Source organism: Haliotis rufescens, unplaced genomic scaffold (assembly GCF_023055435.1).
Source record: "Haliotis rufescens isolate VD_foot unplaced genomic scaffold, xgHalRufe1.0.p SCAF_1, whole genome shotgun sequence".
NCBI classification, from domain to species: Eukaryota; Metazoa; Mollusca; class Gastropoda; order Lepetellida; family Haliotidae; genus Haliotis; species Haliotis rufescens.
This window is the reverse complement of record NW_025963779.1, coordinates 35,529,753-35,555,677: the sequence shown is the minus strand read 5'-3', so window position 1 is coordinate 35,555,677 and position 25,925 is coordinate 35,529,753. Positions and strand designations below refer to the sequence as shown.

Sequence of the window (25,925 nt, the reverse complement as noted above, 5' to 3'; positions counted from 1 at the left end):
TCAACTGGGATTAAATATTAAATGGTGCTGGTATATGTACCATGATGAACAGCGACAGTTCTTATTTGGAACCACAATGTCGACTTAAAATAGTTTCTAAAAAATGGGGAATTCAAAATAGAAAATAAACTTCGATAGGTATAGTATCGTCGGTGATAAAAAGTAGACTATTTCTGGTGATGTTTGGCCACAGTGATCCTCCTTGCGTTTGCAGTAGATAATATATGCGCATCTTGACCTTTACAAACGTTTGCTTTGCAGCCTAGTGCTCATTTGAACGGGTCGGTAGAATGTTGAAGAAGAAACTATTTGATACGTGTGTAGCGGGTGCCGTGTGAGGTATGTCGTGAATAGATTGTTGGTTCTGTAGTGTAGGTATTTACCATGGTGTTTATGGTTATTTCTACTACTGTTGTTTGCAGGTTTTAAAACTACTGATGTGGAAATACAGGGATAAATGTAGGAAATAAAAACACATTTATCAACTGGCCAGTAGGCTCAGCTGTGTTGAAAAGACCTATCCCTCCAAAATACTCTACTGGACAACAGTGTCATCTATTAAAACATCAATTGTCCTTTCTGTCATTATTTCCTTATCTGGTCAAATAACAGATAAGAATATCTACAATTTTTAAACTACTGCTACACACAAGTAGGTGTGAATATAGGCTTTCGACGGGACCACCGGACCACTGCCTTGATATTGTAGCAGGCCCGCTGCTATTTCTGCTGGCCACGGACCAAAGGACCAGCAGTTAAGTCCATTCCTGCGAAAAGCTTCCACGTTTGTTCAAACTGTAGAGATGTGTGGAATCCAAGATTGACGTGAGCTCTTAATCCCATATCCGTCTCCTTAAATGGAGGTGAGTGAAGTGCTCGTAATATATCCCATTTGGCGACACTTGTTTTATAGTGAAAAGGCCAGGTTTGATTCGCACTCACTTTATAAGTGTTTCATGAGACACGCTGAGTTGTTACCTTTGAATATTTAACATTTTATTCAGAATTACAAGCGTTCGAGAGACCTGTGCTCATACAACTGTCGCCACATAAAGGAATGTCTATTATCTTCAAGGTAGCCCCACGCATACACGAATCTGCAGGTATTTGCCAGTACAGCTCATACATTTAGGAGACAGCAGCATAGCCATATATAGGGGCAAAATATCACGCTGTTTCACAATATCAGGATGATTTTATGTCTCAAGATCAGAGGCCGGGGGATGTGGCCTGATGCTGATATTGCGATGCCTCTGCCCTCTAGATCATTATCAGCTCTAAGGAGGGAACACAGAAGTGAAAACAGACAACTTGTTTATACATTACAGAAACATTTATTCAGATGACGAAAGGTCGAAAGTAATATGCCTAAAGAGAGATCCAAAATACGGGGCCAAAACAGGATATATAGCATCACCCTGTGCGATTAAACATAGTCATCGATTACATGAAAAAAAGCCAAAACGTAAGCAAAAGATGGGCCAAAATGGTGTGTCTAAAATGTGCCAAAATGCGTATTGAAAGAATACATATTAAAGAGAAGAGCTAGCTCTCTCTCTCTCTCTCTCTCTCTCTCTCTCTCACACACACACACACACACACACACACACTTATACACATATCCAATCATTCACTCACTCACTCACTCACACAGTCAGACATTAAAAGGATAAGGAGTCTACGAGAAGATCTTCCTAAAGAAGGCAGCCGCTCTCGTCAGCGCCTTTCTAAAGGGATGAATCTCTCGGTCATCCACGAAGCTGTGGTCATCCTCGTCCTCGTACACCAAGTAGTCACTTTCATCGTCGTCACTTGGGGCAGGATAATGGTCGGCGTGGTTGATGGTGACGGGGGCGGGGAGCGTCTCACCGTAGACAGGGCGGGCCCAGAACGGAGTGAAGACACTCAGGGGATCGGGGAAACGGGAAGGGGACACAGCTTGGGAACGCTACTCATCGAGGGGAGGGAGGGAAAAGCAAAGCTCCGTTAAATGTACGACGACGGCTACGTTTAAAAAAAATCAAGTATATTTTGAGTTCTGTCCAAATACATTTCACCCCCTATTTAGTATTGTAATATTCGAGTCAATACACGTTTACCAAGAACAAATCAGAATAATCATATAAACCAGAGATACTGGAGGAAGGTCAGGCAGATAGTCTGGTGTATTTAGCTGCTAGAAAGCTCTTTCAGATTTGGTCAATTCTATTTCATTTGCATCTATGTGGCACACATCGACACATAACAAGTTATCCCGTTACTTGTTGTTCTAAAAGGAGACAGTTCGATTAAATTGGATCAACAGCTTCTAAACACGTAATACAAGCAATCTAAAATGTATATGCCGCATCGTCCTACACTGTAATACACCAACGGGTGTCGTCACAGCACCAGAAATGAGTTTTAAAATCTACCATTTGGAACTAAATAAATTGCAAATGGCGGCCGCCATCTTCATTCCCATTACTGCTGCCTAACTACGACGAATTTCACTGCTAAATTTAACATCTTCAAACTTGAAAGTCAAATAATTGGGATCCTAAATACCTTGAATATGAAGCCTTGTATTCATCTTGGACTGGAAAATGCTTGAAAAGATACAGTAGTGAGCAAAATGTGGAGATCAACGGAGCTAAAGCGATCGTGATTCTGTTGAAAACAGAAGGGGACGTTGAGAACGGCAACGGTAACTACGTTACGGAGAGCTCAGAACGAGGCGCCATCGTCAGCTTCCGGCGTGGTAAAGGCGGCCTAGCCTAATGGCATTGTAAAAGGTGAAAGCAACCGGGATAGCTTTCGGCTGGACATCAGACGTAGCTAATAAAGTTATCATCAATTCCAGCATTTTGTTTGGCAACTCGCGAGACTCAAAGTGCAAAGTTAGAACTGAAACAAACTATACACATGTTTGTGGTTAGAAAGAAATATTTTGTGAAAACTATGTTTGTCTATTTGGATCAAATAATCAGTGCAAGAAATTAACCTTAAACGTTTACTAGCCTAAACACTGATATCGTATTTGGACATCCCCAAAAAACTGAAATTCGTGTAGCCCTTCAGGACGTCTTTCATAGCAGACAAACTGACTCGGAGTAGCGAGCGAGTGACAATTTTCATCCCTGATGATCACAGTGGGATGCTTGAATTATTCCCCTGTCAACTGGGATTAAATATTAAATGGTGCTGGTATATGTACCATGATGAACAGCGACAGTTCTTATTTGGAACCACAATGTCGACTTAAAATAGTTTCTAAAAAATGGGGAATTCAAAATAGAAAATAAACTTCGATAGGTATAGTATCGTCGGTGATAAAAAGTAGACTATTTCTGGTGATGTTTGGCCACAGTGATCCTCCTTGCGTTTGCAGTAGATAATATATGCGCATCTTGACCTTTACAAACGTTTGCTTTGCAGCCTAGTGCTCATTTGAACGGGTCGGTAGAATGTTGAAGAAGAAACTATTTGATATGTGTGTAGCAGGTGCCGTGTGAGGTATGTCGTGAATAGATTGTTGGTTCTGTAGTGTAGGTATTTACCATGGTGTTTATGGTTATTTCTACTACTGTTGTTTGCAGGTTTCAAAACTACTGATGTGGAAATACAGGGATAAATGTAGGAAATAAAAGCACATTTATCAACTGGCCAGTAGGCTCAGCTGTGTTGAAAAGACCTATCCCTCCAAAATACTCTACTGGACAACAGTGTCATCTATTAAAACATCAATTGTCCTTTCTGTCATTATTTCCTTATCTGGTCAAATAACAGATAAGAATATCTACAATTTTTAAACTACTGCTACACACAAGTAGGTGTGAATATAGGCTTTCGACGGGACCACCGGACCACTGCCTTGATATTGTAGCAGGCCCGCTGCTATTTCTGCTGGCCACGGACCAAAGGACCAGCAGTTAAGTCCATTCCTGCGAAAAGCTTCCACGTTTGTTCAAACTGTAGAGATGTGTGGAATCCAAGATTGACGTGAGCGAGGGGAGATCACTCTTAATCCCATATCCGTCTCCTTAAATGGAGGTGAGTGAAGTGCTCGTAATATATCCCATTTGGCGACACTTGTTTTATAGTGAAAAGGCCAGGTTTGATTCGCACTCACTTTATAAGTGTTTCATGAGACACGCTGAGTTGTTACCTTTGAATATTTAACATTTTATTCAGAATTACAAGCGTTCGAGAGACCTGTGCTCATACAACTGTCGCCACATCAAGGAATGTCTATAATCTTCAAGGTAGCCCCACGCCTACATGAATCAGCAGGTATTTGCCAGTACATCTTCCCGAGGCAAGAGCGTCCGCTAGCCTTTTTTTTATCAAAGTCTTATAGAAACTAGCCTTTTGACATGACACTGGCTAGTGGTCACGCTTGCTTCGATAAGATGTCGTCAGTACTGTACAGCTCATCTTTATATTTAGGAAACCGCGCAAGTCGTTTTGTTTGCAAGAAATGAGACTATGTTTAAACTAAGAACTGAAACAAATTAATGGTTTGAAAACAGATAAACCTCCATGATGTACATATTACATAAAATATTTATGTTCGATGATTACTGTTATACAATAATCTTTCAAAATTAGAGTAGGTCTGGATCCATCAGTCATTTATTAACAATTACTGAACACATTTTAATAAATATTAGGGGCAGACATGGTATGAGAAACCAGAAATGTATTTGAACAAGGCTAACTTAACTATTCATACTTCACACACTTATAACCAAGAACTTGACAAAGGGCGGAATTATATCTTTATTAGTTCTGCCAAAATGTAGTTTGTTTTCATAAGTGGTCATGGGTAGACTGGAAGAGCTATTGTGAGCCTTTTTTTTATCAAAGTCTTATAGAAACTAGCCTTTTGACATGACACTAGCTAGTGGTCACGCTTGCTTCGATAAGATGTTCGATGTTATGTTCGATGATTACTGTTATACAATAATCTTTCAAAATTAGAGTAGGTCTGGATCCATCAGTCATTTATTAACAATTACTGAACACATTTTAATAAATATTAGGGGCAGACATGGTATGAGAAACCAGAAATGTATTTGAACAAAGCTAACTTAACTATTCATACTTCACACACTTATAACCAAGAACTTGACAAAGGGCGGAATTATATCTTTATTAGTTCTGCCAAAATGTAGTTTGTTTTCATAAGTGGTCATGGGTAGACTGGAAGAGCTATTGTGAGCCTTTTTTTTATCAAAGTCTTATAGAAACTAGCCTTTTGACATGACACTGGCTAGTGGTCACGCTTGCTTCGATAAGATGTCGTCAGTACTGTACAGCTCATCTTTATATTTAGGAAACCGCGCAAGTCGTTTTGTTTGCAAGAAATGAGACTATGTTTAAACTAAGAACTGAAACAAATTAATGGTTTGAAAACAACTTTTGTTTTGCAAGATCTGTCATGGTATCAAACACCTTTACCTTAAGGCAGATAAACCTCCATGATGTACATATTACATAAAATATTTATGTTCGATGATTACTGTTATACAATAATCTTTCAAAATTAGAGTAGGTCTGGATCCATCAGTCATTTATTAACAATTACTGAACACATTTTAATAAATATTAGGGGCAGACATGGTATGAGAAACCAGAAATGTATTTGAACAAAGCTAACTTAACAATTCATACTTCACACACTTATAACCAAGAACTTGACAAAGGGCGGAATTATATCTTTATTAGTTCTGCCAAAATGTAGTTTGTTTTCATAAGTGGTCATGAGTAGACTGGAAGAGCTATTGTGAGCTGTGAGAGTTGAGGTTGTGAGGCACACTAAATCAGGCAGCCTGAACTAAGATGAACGGGACGTTTAGCCAAAGGGTGGTTTTGAGTTTGCATGATTTTCACCACAAAAGGTCCTGTGAATGGACCTCTCAAGGGGCTATGGGAGGAAGCCAGTATTAACACATAGCATCTATCTGTAGACAATGTAAGGTGGGAACCACCATCACACCTTTACCAGCTTCCAGTAAAGACTAAAGACTATTCTTGTATAATGTGTTTATTAGCTGCCAGCAGCACATTGAAGCAAAAGACAGTAACAGATATTTTAACAAATCTATGTTACAAAAGTATAAAAATAAAATAAACAAGGGAACAAAATGCTGGACGGAACTCTTGTAATGATGATAGGATATAACATGCATCTGTGTATACGAGGTTAGAATTCTGGACTTTCAAGAGTGAGTAGTGTCTGATGCCACATTGAATAGAATGCCACTTATTTCATGTAATACCCCCCCTTTTACTATGACCACGAATACCCCAAATCACCTCAAACTGGAATTTTTCATGTTCGTAGATAAGTCTCAATGATTTCTTGAAGTTCTTAAATGAATCTGTTTGTTTCCCAAACACTCGTACAGTTTGCGGGATTCTTTGAATCGGCGAGAAAGTTTTTGTTTGTCAAAAACTTTTGTGGAAAGGTCCCCAAATTGCAATTTCGTTGCTGTATCGTGATCCATTCGTAATTAATTCTTATGTTCCATAACAGCTTCGTAATAATTCGTAAGCTTCGTAACAACATTCGGCATATTTGTAACTTAGTCGTAGGTGATTCTGACAATTAGTGCATGATCCGTACATGAATCTTGTAATTCATACATGTTTCTTAACCCATTCCTGGCATTCTTCATATTTTTCAACCCGATTAGCCATGAAAGTTTGCATTATTGGCCGAATCATCACAAATTTCGAAAGACTCCGATTTGGGGTGATTCAGGATATTCATGGTCGTAGTGAAAGGGGGGCATTAATGGTGACATCCCAAGGAAACCTAAACCGACGTGGGTGGCATTCATGACCCACTTTGGTGGAACCCCAATGACAGGTATGGTGCTGACAAACCAATGATTATATTACCGTATTCAACGTAATAACGCCCCGCTCTAATGGCGTTATTTGCTAATATATTGGCTAGTGAACAATCCCAATTAGCACCCCTTCCGATTGATCAATGTACACAAGACTTATTTGTTCGTGTATAATACGCACCCGTGTGTTATATGCATCCTTAATTATGGGCAATTAAATTCTGGAAAATATATCTGTCGTGCATGATACACACATACTTTTCTTTTGTATCCTTTCAGGCTGTCGGCATAAACTACGAAATTTACAATTTTTCAACTCTGTTTTTTTTCTTCACCAAAATTATATTCTAATAAGAGCCCACTATTTCTAATTTTGAGAGCGCCCAGGGCGTGTATTACGTCGAATACGGTAATTGATAATTGAAAACCCTTAAACAAGACCTCTGACTGACAGACATGTGAGGAGTTTTAAATAACAGAAGCTTAAAAAACATTACATTCTACGGACGTAAGAGTTTATATTTGGATATTTTGATTTAGGTCAAACAACGTCACGGTTTAAAAGTTACCATTCCTTGCTTGATAAATAATCAGTCAATGATGACACCTTTCAGAATAAACTATTTTGATTTGTTTCTGACTCACATAGGTAGATTAATAATTAACTCATTTCATAGAGTAATAATAATGGTAAAGAGCAGGAACATGAAGTAGTTTTGATTACAGATAAAATGCAAAGTAATAAAAAATGCATTATATGCTAAATATATTGCAGTAAACAATCATATAAGTTCATGTAAAGTGATGCCTGCACACAACAAATGGTGAATTATACAATACAAAGTCATCCGATTAAACTGAATTTTATACCCACAAAGGAAAGTGTTGGACGTCTAGTTCTAGTTAACAAATGCTGTCACAATAAAGAGGGTGGGGGTCAGAATATGTTGATGCACTAACATACTGAAAATATTTACCCCCCCTCCCCCTCATACTTTTGGATGACCCTCCCAATGTCCTTGTACATTTTTTTCATGACCCTCCCTAAAAAGACAAAATGCAAAAGCACTCTATATTTTTTTAATAAAATGTCCATTTATTGTTGGCCCTCCCTAAATATGTGTATTATTCTTGATTACCCTCCCCTAGAGACTGTCGGGTTTTTGGTGACCCTCCCCTGATTCCTCTGACCCACCCACCAACATGATAAATGATCTTGGTACAATCCAAGGTAAAATAGCTAAGCAAGCCCCTCTGCTTGCTATTGTCAAATTCAAATGTGAAATGATCCCATAGTCCCATGGTCCAATTCTAAATACAAAAACTCCCATAACCATTAACAACATGACACATATATATATCATGACAAACATAATTCAAAATAACATGTTAAATCACACCAAGAGGTTTATCACAGATGTCTTTAAAGGCATGAATCACAAATATACCAGTATAAGAAAACATAAAATATCACATGTTCGGCCACAATAAATTAATCATTATATTTTCATCTCCACCAGCCTCTCTACCAAACACCTCACCTCACATCATTGTACAGTTCCCATGTACCTACACACGAAGAAAAAATGCTATATCTTTCAATATACTTGCTCAAATAAACAAACAAACAAACAAACTTCATCTGAATCAAATCTGTCATCATTTGATTTACACAAATGCCTTTAACAGTTTGTTAAAATATATATATATTCCACACATTTAAAAATGCTCCCAACCAAATATTTGTTATATATAAAATGCTCCCAACCAAATATTTTTTAAACATCTGGATGGAAATCTAATAAGTAATTTATTGCAGCCTTACTATAACCTTGACAGGTGAAATTGTCCATATAATCATAAATATTTTCATTATAAGAAACAAATTCTTTGTTGATACAGAAATATTGACAATTGTACAACAATAAATATCAACAATAATTTCCATTTCCCATACAAATCAATACATTTTGATACAGCAGATTATTGTTAACTTGTAACAGATTACAACAAAGTTTCATTGGTAACTTCTTCAGGTCTTGTTACAGTTTCTCAATACCATTACGTCTTTCAGTACAATTTCATTGGTTGACTAAAGTTAGCGAGCTAACTATGAATTGAGAGACATCAAGGAATATCCCATGGAATATTTTGCACCTTTGTTTATGTGATTCAACAGCAATATGCATACCATAATCACCTAAACTCTCTGTAAGTGTCACGTAGGGTCAATAAAGAAACGAATAACTTTAACTCAAATTTAAGCAGAAATATAAACAGGTTCCTAATATTAAATGCATTCCACTCAATCATGTAATTCAGCATCTTCCAGAGGCAAGAGATTTAACTGACGTTAAAAGTCCAGTTTCTATCCTTGACGAACTAGGCAAACATGAATCAAACATGAACCTGCATAACAAGACCTGATAACATCCTCAAGGAGAGGCGTCCTTCATTCCAATTTCCGTACTTAAGAGGTTCACCATCAGTCTGGAATAGAGCTCATTGTCTTCCACATTGCCATAAGGAATATTACAGACATCATAGTGTACACAAGACCATTTAACTAAGTATACACATCGTTTTCATCATTGTATCAAAGAATCGTCTTTGTTGAAACTATAATTAATGCACGATCAATGCTAACATCAAGGTGGACATATCATTTGGAGTATTAAATTGGATAAAGCTTGTAAGTCACCCACAGGTCAAAGACACTGATGGATGCTAAGGTCACATTGAGGTGAAGATCACTTTGTGTCTATAGTTTCTTCTTCCTGTCTGCGTAAGATCCTGCACTGCTGGGTGATTGTGAGGAGCCCTCACCCGAGTCCTCGTGGAATCCGCTGCGCGTGAATACGGTCTGCCTGCCTCGTACCTGGTAAGCACAAAACTGAAATCTTACAAGGTGAGTGAGGTCTTACCCTTTTGAGTTTCGGCAGTGACTAAAGTAGAACTTGTTTGCAGCAGATATCTCATAGCGTCCCATAAATCAAATCACCCAAGATACAGAATATATGATGCTTGAAACAAAAAGTTCCATTTAAAAAAAATAGAAATCAAAAGGCCAAATACATATGAGTGAGAGAAACATATCCGTTTCAGCTTAGCCTGGTTAATCTCAGTTGTGTCTGATTGTTGAATCACCCCACTCAACTTAAGTTGAGTGTACTTCTCATTAACATTGCAACTTAACTTGAGCGATTTTTGTACGCAATAGATCTGACATATTTTAAGGCCAAGTCAAGGCCAAGTCAAGGCCAAGCTATCTTTAACCCAATTCAATTTAGCCTCATGAAGCACACTTATCTCACCCTACAATCAACAGCTATGTCATTAAGCCATCGTCAAGTCAACCTCAACCCTGTTCAACCTACCCAAACAAATTCTAAGTAAACATGGTAACTAAGAAGCTGTTGAGTCCGAGCCCGAGTGTTGCCGTGGGGCTGTACCTACCTTGTGAAGGCTGACCTGGGAGCCCATGAAGTTCTCGAGGTCCTTGGCGCCTCGTTCTAGAGCCACCTTCACATCCTTGTCCATGCCGGGGATTGATATGTCCCCAAACACCTGTGCACAGATCACAGTAGAAATATACCAGGGGGTAACTGGTTTTCAAAAACTTGACACAGGGCAAGCGTTCATCATTTTCACACTTGCCCCAAATTTCAAAAGAAACAAAATAACTCGAGACACAAAATGATGATATAGTCAGCTATCGATGGACATCAATGACATGATTTCTCGGGGAGTCAATTCTAAAATGTGAGCATCCTTCAACAAACATGATTTTGTGTTTTCTTAAGAGACCAAGGAAATTTACAGTAAAGAGTTTTAAGCTGCAATCAGCAGGGGTTCTTGGGACCTACTTGGCTCCAGAATAGCCAGAGATTGAAGATGTAATGAGGTCTGGTAATGTTGCAGTGAAGCTGCCTACCTCTACTATGGCCCCATCAGGCAGACGCAGGAAGTGTCGGTACAGCTCACGGAGGCCGTCTAGGTGGATGGTGTGGATAGCGATGTGGGTGGTGATCTCTTTCCTGTTCTCCTTCTTCACCCGCACCTCCTCCCCGCTCTCATCCCATATGTTCTCCTCCAGCTGCAGAAACCAAGGCATGTGACTTACATACGTCTTCAACAGAATTCACCTGCACTACTCTATCACACAAATCTGATTGTTGCTGTTTATTTCTTAATATGGTTTATGAAATGACATCTTCCCGAGGCAAGAGAGTTAACTGACTTTAAAAGTCCAGTTTCCACCCTTGCCGTACAAGGTTGGAATTCCTGGGCTCGATCGTAGCACCACCAGAGGCTATTATCAGTTATGTCCCTTCTAAGCCTCTCCTATGGACCAATCAGATTCCACCTATCGTATCACTTGCATTTGCTTCACACAAAATGGTGGCGCCCAGTCAGGATGATCTGATCGATAGTCAAGATCTATATTGTGATAAAACAGGTCTTACATCGCGAAATGCATCAAATCACGTGAGCACCTTGATTAAAGACATGAAAAAATTTGGAAAGTATCTGCTGACAACAAGTTGGTGGTGCACATGCTTTTTAAATCCTGCAATCGACCAAAATCTGCACGACAGTTTACGAACCGGATTTCTATTTCTGTGCTCGATTTTGATTGGACTATGCATAGACTCGTTAGTCCAGCCAAAATGTAACTCCATAATACCAGCCTAGTTGGGCAAAGGTGGAAACTGGACTTTTAAAGTCAGTTAACTCTCTTGACTCGGGAAGATGATGAAATGATGTAAATGAAACAATACAATCTAATCCTCCAATCTATTTCTCTAAAGTTTTCAGAGATATCAATTTTCTGCCAGATGGAACCTTCCTCACCCACCTGTTACCCCTGCTATTCCCAAAACCCACCTGTTACCCCTGCCTGTCCTCACCCCACCAGTTACTCCTGCCCCTCCCCACCCCACCAGTTACCCCTGCCTGTCCTCACCCCACCAGTTACCCCTGCCCCTCCTCACCCCACCAGTTACCCCTGCCCCTCCTCACCCCACCAGTTACCCCTGCCTGTCCTCACCCCACCAGTTACCCCTGCCCCTCCCCTCCCCACCCCACCAGTTACCCCTGCCCCTCCTCACCCCACCAGTTACCCCTGCCCCTCCTCACCCCACCAGTTACCCCTGCCCCTCCCCACCCCACCAGTTACCCCTGCCCCTCCTCACCCCACCAGTTACCCCTGCCCCTCCTCACCCCACCAGTTACCCCTGCCCCTCCTCACCCCACCAGTTACCCCTGCCTGTCCTCACCCCACCAGTTACCCCTGCCTGTCCTCACCCCACTAGTTACCCCTGCCTGTCCTCACCCCACCAGTTACCCCTGCCTGTCCTCACCCCACCAGTTACCCCTGCCTGTCCTCACCCCACCAGTTACCCCTGCCCCTCCTCACCCACTAGTTACCCCTGCCCCTCCCCACCCCACCAGTTACTCCTGCCCCTCCCCAGCCCACCAGTTACCCCTGCCCCTCCTCACTCCACCAGTTACCCCTGCCCCTCCTCACCCCATCAGTTACCCCTGCCTGTCCTCACCCCACCAGTTACCCCTGCCCCTCCTCACTCCACCAGTTACCCCTGCCCCTCCTCACCCCACCAGTTACCCCTGCCCCTCCTCACCCCATCAGTTACCCCTGCCTGTCCTCACCCCACCAGTTACCCCTGCCCCTCCTCACTCCACCAGTTACCCCTGCCCCTCCTCACCCCATCAGTTACCCCTGCCTGTCCTCACCCCACCAGTTACCCCTGCCTGTCCTCACCCCACCAGTTACCCCTGCCCCTCCTCACCCACTAGTTACCCCTGCCCCTCCCCACCCCACCAGTTACTCCTGCCCCTCCCCACCCCACCAGTTACCCCTGCCCCTCCTCACTCCACCAGTTACCCCTGCCCCTCCTCACCCCATCAGTTACCCCTGCCTGTCCTCACCCCACCAGTTACCCCTGCCCCTCCTCACTCCACCAGTTACCCCTGCCCCTCCTCACTCCACCAGTTACCCCTGCCCCTCCTCACCCCATCAGTTACCCCTGCCTGTCCTCACCCCACCAGTTACCCCTGCCCCTCCTCACCCCACCAGTTACTCCTGCCCCTCCTCACCCCACCTCACCAGTTATCCCTGCTATTCCCCACCCCACCTGTTAGCCCTGCCTGTCCCCACCCCACCAGTTACCCCTGCCTGTCCTCACCCCAACAGTTACCCCTGCCCCTCCCCACCCCACCAGTTACCCCTGCCCCTCCCCACCCCGACAGTTACCCCTGCCTGTCCTCACCCCACCAGTTACCCCTGCCTGTCCTCACCCCACCAGTTACCCCTGCCTGTCCTCACCCCACTAGTTACCCCTGCCCCTCCTCACCCCACCAGTTACCCCTGCCTGTCCTCACCCCACCAGTTACCCCTGCCTGTCCTCACTCCACCAGTTACCCCTGCCCCTCCTCACCCCACTAGTTACCCCTGCCCCTCCCCACCCCACCAGTTACTCCTGCCCCTCCCCACCCCACCAGTTACCCCTGCCCCTCCTCACTCCACCAGTTACCCCTGCCCCTCCTCACCCCATCAGTTACCCCTGCCTGTCCTCACCCCACCAGTTACCCCTGCCCCTCCTCACTCCACCAGTTACCCCTGCCCCTCCTCACCCCATCAGTTACCCCTGCCTGTCCTCACCCCACCAGTTACCCCTGCCTGTCCTCACCCCACCAGTTACTCCTGCCCCTCCTCACCCCACCTCACCAGTTATCCCTGCTATTCCCCACCCCAACTGTTACCCCTGCCTGTCCCCACCCCACCAGTTACCCCTGCCTGTCCTCACCCCACCAGTTACACCTGCCCCTCCTCACCCCACCAGTTACCCCTGCCCCTCCTCACCCCAACAGTTACCCCTGCCCCTCCTCACCCCACCAGTTACCCCTGCCCTTCCTCACCCCACCAGTTACCCCTGCCTGTCCTCACCCAACTGTTACCCCTGTCCCTCCTCACCCCACCAGTTACCCCTGCCTGTCCTCACCCCACCAGTTACCCCTGCCCCTCCTCACCCCACCAGTTACCCCTGCCCCTCCTCACCCCACCAGTTACCCCTGCCTGTCCTCACCCCACCAGTTACCCCTGTCCCTCCTCACCCCACCAGTTACCCCTGCCCCTCCTCACCCCATCTGTTACCCCTGCCTGTCCTCACCCAACTGTTACCCCTGACCCTCCTCACCACACCAGTTACCCCTGCCCCTCCTCACCCCACCAGTTACCCCTGCCCTTCCTCACCCCACCAGTTACCCCTGCCTGTCCTCATCCAACCAGGTACCCCTGTCCCTCCTCACCCCACCAGTTACCCCTGCCTGTCCTCACCCAACTGTTACCCCTGCCCCTCCTCCCCCCACCAGTTACCATTATTCTTGTTGTATACTCACATCTTCTTCCTCCCAGACATAGTCATACACTGCCACTTTGCGTCTCTCTCCTTCCTCCCCCCGCCACTGCTCAGCTTTCCTGCAGATGTAGTGGAGCTCCTGGTTGGATAGTTCCAGGTCATAGGGCACGAAGAAGTGTTCCTCATCCCCATGGAGACGCCAGAAGATGTCCAGCATACGACCATTGTTGTGCAGTCTTAAAGTAAATGATAGGTCTTAGTAGATGGATGCAAACAAAGTGTCAACATAAGTATCAATGTAGAACTGAACATCTGTGCTAAATATCTCCCACCTTCCATGTAGATCTGGCCTGTCCAGTGGGCTGTGTATATGATCACAATAACACAGGGAATGCAATACAAATCTAAAATCATGTGAAGTTAATTGCCAGAGTTCCAGAGCAAATTCATATCCAGAGCAAGTTCTGATAATCCATGGTATATCATCACTGCTGACAAAATGAAGTTGTCTCCTCCCACCTACCTGAGGAAGTACATGTAGAGGATGGATCCAGCCATGAAGCTGGTGAAGATGTAGAGGAAGACGGTGATGAAGATGCCCGCCAGGCCAGACCCCTGGGCCCTGTAGAAGTGCCAGTACAGCTTGGCAGCATCAGCTATTGGCTCAGTGCTGTCATTGTTGTAGGTCTGGGGACAGAATGAGACATTATCTCCAAAGAGTTCGGATAAAGAGGCGTCTCACACTAAAACCTCACTGGTGTAACCAACAGGTGTATCACCTTGACACTTCCTAAAGGTTAACTGTAAATGCACCTCAAAGGCCTTGACACATTTTGAGAAAGTCATTCACAAATTACCAAAGTAAGAACTATATCAGAGAAGTATGCTTAAGCTACCCCAGGGGAGCTGGTAGTTCTACGGCAAAACTTAATCACCTGTTCCCAAAACACCTGATGTTACGACTGTAAGTTTCATTGATTGAGATATGAACGATAGAATAAGCTGCAAACTAAATGACTGATGTTTACATAATAATTTAATGACACTATTATGAATCGAAATCTGCATTTGAATGCTTGCCTGTGTAATCAAATCTATGTTAAGCCAGTCATACCTAATGTGTTAGCTACATAATATCTACCAACCCACCTGCATACAACAGTCGACAATTAGAGTCAAGAGAGGGTCGAGGAACGTGAAGAGGCCGAAGCAGATGACGAACTTGGAGCAGAGGTCGGGGAAGATGGAGAAGATCTTGGGTGAGATCCAGGCGAACAGCACCAGCAGGCAGAAGACAAGGATGTTGATCAACGGCCCGAAGAACACCACCGCGATCTCCTCTCTGGCTCGCAGCAGGGTGGCCTGGTAGTTCAGCTTCACAGTGTAGGGCAGGAACTCAAATCTGGGGGCAAGAAACAGGAAAGCTGACTTGTTGATGGGAATATATGGGAGTTTGTGAGTAATCCAGGGGAAGCATTAGCTGCTTGGTGTTGTCATGTTGTGAGGAACTCAGATACAGATTCAGTTGAGAGACCTTTGTTGTCAGTAATGATACGAGGGGAATGATTTCTCTGTATGATATTTCAAACATTTCCTTCAGGTCAGTGTTCAAAATAGACATAGGCCTTGAAGGCACAAGGCTGACAGATTTGTTTTAGGGCTGATAGTTTTATATTTCAGCAATAGAGTTAATTTAGGTAATGTGATGAACATAACCTTCATATTTATAAACAGTAGGATTACACCTTTCAAATGGTGTAGGACATGAAGTCGCAAAGATGTTTTACTTTGCTGGCCCTTGCAGCTCTCAGTTTACTCTGCTGAGTTTTTTCTGCTGACACTGCTTCAGGTGTAACTAGTTTACATTCTTCTTATTATTTGTAATAAGGACAAAACAAAACTGACAATAAATGTTGTCAAGAGATTTCTTGAAGTAATGTTCACCAAACAAACTGTTCAAGGAAGCATATTTGCATGTCAGGAATATGGATAAACCCATCTCGGGCAAAAAACACAAAATATATTCTGCCGGGTGATCACAACTGGTTCACTGACTACTATCATGTAATGAATTGTTTTGTGCCTCTGTATCACAAGCTCAATAGTGAAAGGTTTTGTCCACGTGTCCCTCCCCGACATTTGTTCAGCTGCTCCCGACACTCACTTGTTGATGGGGATGGAGATGGCGCTGAGGAAGAGCCACTGGCCGACGTAGTGGAGCGTCATCCTCAGGAAGAAGACCAGGATGAACATCAGCATCATGCCCCAGAACTCCCGGCTCCGCCATTGGGACAGACCAAGCTCCGCCAGGAACTGTCGGCGGATGTAGCCGAACTTCTCACGACCATTCTGGGCCAGGCGACCCTTGCCGCTGAATGGGGGTCTGCAAGAGGACGATTTAGGAGTGTGGTAATTAATTAATATGATGACTAATACAATACAACACCATTCTTTGTTATTACCATATATGAATTCTCAAAGTGTCAAAAAAATCTTAACATATGAAAAGCAATATAATAACTATGTCAAATCCACCTGAACTATTACAGGTGTAGTGATTATTTAAACATCTGGTATATACTCTGTGCCATGATACAAACATACATGAGGTTGACATGTGGTAGTGAAATGTATTATAACTGCCGCCATGTACAAGAGGTACCAAGCAAAAGTTACACTAATTAACTCGAATCCACTGAACATTACATGGCGTTGGATTTCTTTTCATTCTCTTGGATGATGGTGTTTTCATGTATCGTATCGTGCATCACATAGCAACCTTACTGCTGACATGTATGAGATCGCGACAGTACAGTCTAGTCGTAGTCCCACTCACTGTACACGGAAGGTATGCTGCTCCAACTGCTCCACGTGGGTCAGCTTCTTCTTCTTGTTGCGAGGGGCCAGGACTGGTGTCTTGGGCAACAGTGAGAACATCTTCCTGTAGTACATGTCTGTCGGGTTGTTCAGGTAGCGCTGTAAGGAAATGTTCAAATCAGATCCCCTTGTCGGTATTGTTGCATTTCAAATCATTGCAAGGTGAAACTTCACTGACTTGTACCTTGTCAATCACAATAAATTCAGATTTCCTCTATACGATGCCTCAGTTTTCCTCTGATATGATGCCTCTCTGTGTGACGGTCGGGCAATCCCTTCATCTGTTGTGTCAGGCAAACCGAGTGAACTGACCAACCAATAGCAGGAATGTTGGTTCATGAGCCAATCAGACGTCAGCTTTCTAAAATAATTTGGCTTCGATTCTTTACAACCTCTAGCTAGAAGTATCAATGTTAAGAGAAGAAAACCCTGATGCAAATATAGCCTACCTTAAAAAGTGCTATGTTTTGGAATTAAATGCCATAACGCTCACAACTCAGTGTATAACATGTCCACAACAATATAACAATGCAGCCTATTTTATATTCCATTCAGAACTGCCCACTTATGTTCAAGTTACAGAAATCAGATGTGCTCCTCTGAATGCTTCGCTCATTCACACTGAGAATATAAAAGACTCTAAGTTACCTGCTTGAGTTCACTGACACGACCTCTTATGGATGTGTCCTCAGGACTTCACCCAGATAGTAGGGCTAGGACGTGTCAAAATTTACTACCCGGGTACCCCCCTATTACCCGACCCTACCCGGGTACCCGCTGTAGGTCTCAAGAGATAGGTCCAAATGTCCGACTGGCAATAGTATGACCGTAGCCCTGGCAAAATGTATTTAGATACACGTAATGCATAAACTGAAGTTGACTGAAGTTTTATCTTTATTCATACATAAAGTCAGAAAGAATGTGTGCATAGTCAAAAAGAAATGCAAACATTAGTCACTTATGGTGTAACTATAGAGTTCTAGATAATCTTTTTTCATTAAACAATATAACACGTGACTAACCACTGGTACGGTTAGTCCTGTGCGTACCCGGGTCCTACTCAGTACCCACCCGACCCAAGTACCCCTCCCAGCCCTACCACAGAAGTATCATAATGGTCTAACGAATCTGATTTTATTGAGATTCCAACTTAATGAACTCACTATATTATTAATGTAACTTAATGACACAATTATTAATGTAACTTTATGACCCAGACAGTATCCTTTTTAGCTTTAATACTGAAATATTGTTACCATATATCGCTGTGTATAAGCGAGTTGTTGATACCTCAAAGTAGGGGGCTTTCAAGTGGGGTTGTCTTATACACAGGCTTAAAGAGTTTTGATGTTTTTCCCCCCAACACAGACATAACTGTGAGTATGTAACACTGGAAATACTATGTCAACAATGAAGTACGCAAACTAATCATGTAATTACATTGTCTGGTCATAAAAACAGTTCATTATATATCTGAACTTACCTTTGTAATCTATTTTATTAATTTTATTCAAAATTTCATTCAATATCGTTTATTTTCATTTCCGCAAAATCGTATGTGAAGTGATCGGAAAATCGCAGAACTCACCGTTATTTACAGCAACCACGGTCAAATTACCGCTATTGACGCCTTGGAACAAACTTTAGTGGATAGAGAATAGATAAGCATATCATAAATGCTTACTTTGACTTGCTGAAAGTCACATTTATTGTAGTTTGACTATTATTTGTCAACATAAAGTTTTCACTATCGCGAGTGCGGAAGCATCGGCGGTGATTGGTCAAATTGTTCCATACGAAAATAGCGATCAGCTGTACCAAAGTGCTAGGCTTATGGTTATAACTTTATTTCAAATATAGTAAAATACTACTAAAATAACATGATACTGGAATAAATTATTCCGAATGAAATAATAGTTTCAGATTCAATTCTTTCGATTGTTGTTTCAAAATTCTTTAAAATTATATTATTGTATTTATAAACAAAATCATCGGTAGATTCCGAGAACGTATGTACAGCTGATTGCTACTTCCGGCTAAGTGTATAAAAAAATACACACGGTAATCTTGATCTCTGCATATAAAACAATGCCTATCAGAACAGGAAATACAATTTAATCGGTAAATGATAATGTCTAGCATTTATTTTTATCTCAACTCTTTAATTTGTATTGACCAAGTTTAATTGTTATGATCTGTTCGTTTCCCTGATCGCTAAAGGGAAACGATGTAATTTTTTTCCTGCAGAAGACAAACACGTTTTTATTGGAAATATAGGGATTATTTATGAGCTGGTGATGTGCTTCATTCCAATTTGCTTTGTAGACGGGGTATATAAATAAGCATTGATTTTAGAGGCTTGTACAGGGGGTCGTCTTATACGTGGGGTTGCTTTATAGACAGCAATATACGGTAACCCAATATATTTTCAATGATCTATAATGACTTCCATAATTTTAATTTTAATTTTCTTCATACTGCTTTATCCTTCCAGAACACAGGCTGTACACAATATTGTGTAAGTTTCCACACAATCAACAACCATTTTGCAGTTATAAAAACACATTGCATCTAAATACACCTTTTTCTAAACACAATAGAAAATGTACATGGAAATAAATATGCAAAAAAAATATGATCAACTGGCCCACATTTAACTTACACGTTATTTCAATAATATAAGCATCTTCTCAGATAGTCCATCCCAGGGGGCCTCACCTTGTAGTACATGCCGGGCATGCCCTTGACCGGCTTGAAGTCGTCCCGCTTCTTGGCATGGTACAGGCTGTCCTCTGACTCGGCATCGCTGTTGGAGTCACTGTCCTCCATCCTCATCTTCTTGTCTTCCCTCTGTATCAGCCGTGACACGATGGTGGTGGGCGGGGTTATCTCGCGCTGCATCACAAAGTAGGCTCGCCATTTATACATCTGATTGTTACTACTGTGGACTTCATAGAAGACTATCTCTATTTTCATGATTTACAAGAGGACATAGTCATTGATATCCCCTCAATGGTAAATACCTGTCATCAATACATCAACTAGTTATAATGGTTGTATGTATCAAAAGGCACCAGTTCACCAATACATCTATCTATATGCCAAGTTTGGTGAAGAAATAGTTCACGGTTTGCAAGATCTACTCCGGAAACGAGTACTACTGACCTTTTCAGTCTAAGTCAAAGCTGTTGACATAGGAACTCAAAACATAAATGTTAAAAAAATCCCAAACTATCAAAAGGCACCACTTTCCCATTAGACCCATCTAGGTGCCATGTTTGGTGACAAAATGTTGTATGTTTTTAAAGATCTTCTCTGGATTTGACATGGACAGATGCACGAAAGGAAAGTCCATTTTAAAATCGCCACAAAATTGCTTGCTAGCAGTGGGGGTGGTAGGGGTTAGGGTCATCGTTCATTCGTCAAAATATAGATGGGATTTTCAAATTTCTTTTGCTCATTGGGGTCCATAATAATAATCATTTTCTAAAGGGGAATGGGGAGAACACTTTACCAAAAGCCTACCCACCAGCCCTGAAGTTAATGTTACATAATCTACTGCACGTCGTCATTACAGTATCAGTCGTGACACAATGGACTGGGTCGTCTCACAGTAGGCTCATGATTACATATCTGATTGAGTCAATTTTGTTGTTCACTTGATAAAATACACAAATATTTTAACCAAAAGAATGTCTTTTCAAATCTGTTACTCATTGAGATCCATAATCATATTAAGTTATTATCATCAAAAAGGAACACTTTAACCACAAGCCTACTCCCTCCCTCCACCCCACCCCCCCCCCCCCCCCCCACCCCTGCATGTCTTCATGTTACTTTTACATAATGAACTACTTGTTGTTACCTTCTTGCCCTTTTCTGAGAGCCTCACTTTGGTTGTGGCAGCCACAGAATGGTTTGTGGTGTCAAGGTCACTGGAGGTGTTTCCCATCAGGCTTGGCTGGGAGTTTCTGGGAGTAGAAGACAGAAAGTGATTATCTGTGTACAATATGTACCAAATATTAGGAGGTGTCAATACATCAGGGCTTGAAAATTTCTTAAACCCAACTTGACCTGCAGAGCAAGAAGATATTATTTTGTACTTGTCATGCAATATTTCCAGTTGCCCTATTAAGTTGTATATAGTTTTATGTTCTCAGTTATTATTACCATTTTCTGTAATCAACCTTTGAGTTGAGGATATTAACGACAAGCAGTACAAAATAATTCACAGTCACTCAGCCATGAACATTGCGTTTTGGTATTTTACAGTCATACTGTTTTTTTTAAATAAATTCATTTTCTTGGCTGTTTGGTAAGCAAATCATGTCAACCTCACCATTCCAGATAAAAAACATCCATTACCCTCACAAATCATTCACTTTTGCTTTGATATTTGAGAATCAGTAACAAGTTACTTACAACAAAAATAATGAATATAAGTGTCACCCTTTAAAAATGTTTCATGACCTGATGTGCAAATGCACTTTTTGTGGACATTTTCTTCGACAGAAAGTTGCTAAGTATGCCGTCTATTTCTGATGTAAGTGACATGTAGCTTGTTATTATTACTACGAACCTATGAGAAATGAAAACACATTTCAGGTTCCAATTTTATCTGGCATATTTTATTGAAAATGATCAGAGATAAATTTGATACAATTGAAATATATGTAATCGCCCAGTAGGAAGAGTGTTTCTTCACTTCATCCTCGCCCTGCACATGCTGCCACTCGTCAATACAAGCGGATGAGTGGAGTTTTCAAGCCCTGAATGCAAATGCAGATAAAGACCATTCTGATTTACATTTGCTTAGGGACACAAGTTGGATGATAAAAGAGGATTAAAGTGGTATTACCACCAGTACACAAAGCATGCAAAGGGATATTTTCTTGTATACTTTGTTATAGATCTGGTTAGACAAAGTTCTCATTGTCAAATGCTCCAGCGCTAACTACAGTTATTTCAACATACCAACTTTTTTTTTAGATATCACTTTTGAAAAGCATCAGTTTGCAATTATATTTCAATTGTCACAAATACCTTCATGAAATATTTAATAAAAACTAATGAGTGAGTAAATATTGTTTAATATTGTTTAATACCACATTCAGCAATACTCCAGACAGTGATTGATATCATGAGCAACAATCCATGCCGTCAGGGTATGACAACATGCAATCAACAAATCACTGAGTCTGACCACCTGATCCATTAAGTCGCCTTGTATGACAAGCATAGGTTGCTAGGGACCTATCCAAACTCGGAACCCCCACAGCAACCGTTTAAATGTACATATTGACTGATCCTGTGATGGCCCTGTACGTACTGCTGGCTCCTGTCGGAGGCCATGTCGCTGGTGGAGCCTGGCACCGGCTCCTCCCCATCCTTGTTCTCCTCCCAGCCGGTGCGGATGCGGTCGGGATACCCGGTGATGCCAGACGTGAACTGCAGCTCCACCTCATACTCCTTCTGTCCTGCCATGTATCTGAAACACAGAAATATTCATGCCTAGATAGTGTTTAATGTTCAACAACCTAAGTCACAGCATATAGAGTTGTGGAACCAGGTTGAAGCCAATTAAAAACCTGGCTGGAAGTGAAAGCAGCAATAGTATGTAAGGACCTACAGATGCATTTTACCACAGTAGACAACGGGACATCCAAGATACTTACTATCGAAGCTACCTTGCTCATTTTTGACAAAAGAAACCTGTTTTTTCAGTTCATTGTTAAAATAACATTTCTAAAATACCTGTATCCCCATGAGAGTTAACACACCTTAAATTACTTAGATGACATATACTAAAACATTTCTTCACACTGTTAATTGAATCCTCGCGAAACTATATGGTATGACATTAGGACAGACATCTCTGATGAGTATTAGAACTATATGGTAACAATAATTGTGTTATAAACATATGAAATCTAGGTAGGCCTGAATAATACTAAGCTTTACCAACCTGGGAAGTTTGACGATCTCGAAATACAGATTGCTCATCCAGTGATCAAGGTCAGAGGCCATTAGCTCCTCAATCTTTTCATGTTTGTCGATGTTAGGGTCCATCTCACCTCTCAGGAATGGACACTGGTACCTGGACAAACCAAACAGTGAGTGAATGGGAGGTATACCTGTATCTCTGTGTTGTCTGCAATACATAACCCACACAGAACACAAACATTCCTTCGATGGTTCTCCTTTTTCAGTCCATGCCATGTCGCTCACAAATGCTTGGGTGTATACATATCTACAACATCATGGCACAACCCTCATCTTTTGGCATTTGTCATTCCCCGATTACATTCGTTTTTGAGAATTCAGAAGCCTCAGTGCTCACAAGCAACAAAATCTTATCGGAAAACAATATCTGATTTTTAATCTGTTGTTAGTACAAAACAGAAGAAAATCGGGAAGCCATTTTGGTGAGTTGATGTATGCATGAACTTGATGATCAAAACTCACCTCTAAATAACAACTGTGATACTTGGTGTACTTACTTGCCCTCAATGATGTCGAACTGGCCATCACAGATGGGGAAGACCCCCCAGGAGATAACCCGGTCAGTGGGGACAACTGACCCCCGCAACAGGAACAGCTCAAACACCAGCGCCATCCCTGGCCTCAGTGAAGGCTTGGAGGGCAGCACAGTGAACACGCTTTGGTCAATCTGAACAGCAGGAGGATTTAATCAACATAGGAGATTTCTTACAAAAAATATAAACTTTTAATATCCAGTACAGAATTTCTGCATGTACATATTTATATTAACAGTTAAAAATTTGTGTAAATGGTTTATTTACTCACAAATATATATGTCATCCATAGAGAAACAGAATTTCAATATATAAATATTAAATAAATAAAAATATTTTAACAATTAAAAAACAACTTCAATTTATAAGACCTTATATTCCTAGAGAATAACAGAAAATAAGAACAAAAAATATGTCCATCTGATAGCAGAGTGGGCTCAAATGACCTTATATGAAAATATGAACTGATCAATTTCAATAAAGAAAATTCAACATGCTAAAAACTTTCCTATTTTTTAAAGTTGAACTTTAAGACTTTCATTTGTTGCACAGGTTATTGGTAACATTATTTTCTTCCATGTGTACTAATTACTGTCTTTCCTCTGGAGTTTGTGTTTCCTCTAAATACTTTGTTTCCTCTGATGATTGTGTTTTATCCAAAGATTCTGTTATCATCTCAATATTCAATTTTATCGAAAACGTAATCAACGCATCATGAACACCCTGTTGAGGTGGTCAGTAGTCTGTCTCCCAGACCTTAGAGAATAAATAAAAACATGAATCCAACTCAAGTCTAGAATGATTGTCTAGATTGCCTCAGCTCTAGGAAATTAAGCATTGGATTTAGCTTCATTTGGATTTTATTTTCTATTTTGTAGATTTATATTTCTAAATAAGATGATTGTTTTTCTGGGACTAAATGTGAGTCTTAACTGAAATCCTTACTGACAGAAGACATACCTTCATCTCAACATTGTGGAAGTTTCCCTCGTGGAAGATCGGGAGCGAGGCCCCACCCCACTGCTGTCCCTTCATCTTTGACCAGCGGAGAGAGTGACCACCCATGCGGTTGTACAGTGACACCATCAGGACGTAGCGGCCAGCTGAAGCAGCACAATCACCCCATGTCACCAAACCCTCACAACATATCTACTTCCATACTGTATTCAGGTGTATTAACAATAAAGAACAACAACTGTGTATGTGAATGTTGTTCATCGTGGCAATCAGCATTATTCCAGCTAATCACGCCAGGCTGTAAATAATCAAGTTTGGACCAGGAAACCAGTGACTGAAAGCATGAGCAACTATCCACACCATCAGGGAATATGACGTGCAATCTGTCAAGTCATAAAGCCTGACCTACTGGACCATGTCAGTAGACTCTCGGGACAAGCAAAGACGTGTTGATGTACTGGGGACCAATTCCACCCCTGAGTCCCCACAGTACAAGAAAACCAAGATGGCTGCCTCACCTGGCAGTTTGTCCTTGACCCCTCGCAGACACTTAAGTTTGATCTGTATTGGCTGTGGTGTGTTGTTCCAGTCCACCTTCCATCGCCGGCCTCGGCTTCCTCCGTACTGACCATCGGCCAACATCAGGTCACCATAGAATGTCTACAATGTTCACCGGGAAGAATGTCATATCCAATTTGAGACAAATCAAATCAACGGGGATACAATATTTTTAAACTTACTTTAGCAAATTATGCAAGAAAAGTAGATTCCAAACTGGTGAAGTATTGAGAAGAAATCAGTGAAGGACGAATCAAGCTTGAAGTAGACAAATATGGTTTCCGGCTCACCCTCACTTCTCCCTTCCTGTCCTCCAGGCGGCTGATGAGCTGACTCTCCGAACGGCGGAAGGCCTTGTGGAGCCGATCCAGCAGCAGCTTCTCCCTCTGCTTCATCAACTCCTGCATCATCACATATATCAGTACATCATCACACATCAGTACATCATCGCACATCAGTACATCATCACACACATAAGTACATCATCGCACATCAGTACATCATCACACACATAAGTACATCATCACACAGCAGTTCATCATCACACACATGAGTACATCATCACACACCAGTTCATCATCAAACACATGAGTACATCATCACACACCAGTTCATCATCACACACATAAGTACATCATCAAAAACATCAGTACATCATCACACATCAGTTCATCGTCAGACATCAGTTCATCATCACACACAAGTTCATCATCACACAGAGAGTACATCATCACACATATGAGTACATCATCACACACATGAGTACATCATCACACACC

At 41.8% G+C, this 25,925-nt stretch overlaps 1 protein-coding gene across 1 annotated transcript in view; it reads right to left on the bottom strand.

The window, feature by feature from the left end:
- Positions 1 to 7,169: 7,169 nt before the first annotated feature.
- Positions 7,170 to 25,925, bottom strand: part of LOC124139499 — a 31,366-nt gene continuing 12,610 nt past the window's right edge. Inside the window, exons 6-21 of the mRNA XM_046506608.2 lie at positions 25,437 to 25,547; positions 25,107 to 25,248; positions 24,592 to 24,734; positions 23,596 to 23,765; positions 23,061 to 23,192; positions 22,425 to 22,583; positions 20,961 to 21,066; positions 19,814 to 19,990; positions 17,055 to 17,194; positions 16,383 to 16,601; positions 15,368 to 15,620; positions 14,742 to 14,905; positions 14,259 to 14,454; positions 10,774 to 10,935; positions 10,296 to 10,406; positions 7,170 to 9,717 (exon numbers count right to left, since the gene is read on the bottom strand). Coding sequence (XP_046362564.2) covers positions 9,601 to 9,717; positions 10,296 to 10,406; positions 10,774 to 10,935; positions 14,259 to 14,454; positions 14,742 to 14,905; positions 15,368 to 15,620; positions 16,383 to 16,601; positions 17,055 to 17,194; positions 19,814 to 19,990; positions 20,961 to 21,066; positions 22,425 to 22,583; positions 23,061 to 23,192; positions 23,596 to 23,765; positions 24,592 to 24,734; positions 25,107 to 25,248; positions 25,437 to 25,547 — 2,502 coding nt within the window. The 3' untranslated portion in view covers positions 7,170 to 9,600. The remainder of the gene's footprint in view (positions 9,718 to 10,295; positions 10,407 to 10,773; positions 10,936 to 14,258; positions 14,455 to 14,741; positions 14,906 to 15,367; positions 15,621 to 16,382; positions 16,602 to 17,054; positions 17,195 to 19,813; positions 19,991 to 20,960; positions 21,067 to 22,424; positions 22,584 to 23,060; positions 23,193 to 23,595; positions 23,766 to 24,591; positions 24,735 to 25,106; positions 25,249 to 25,436; positions 25,548 to 25,925) is intronic.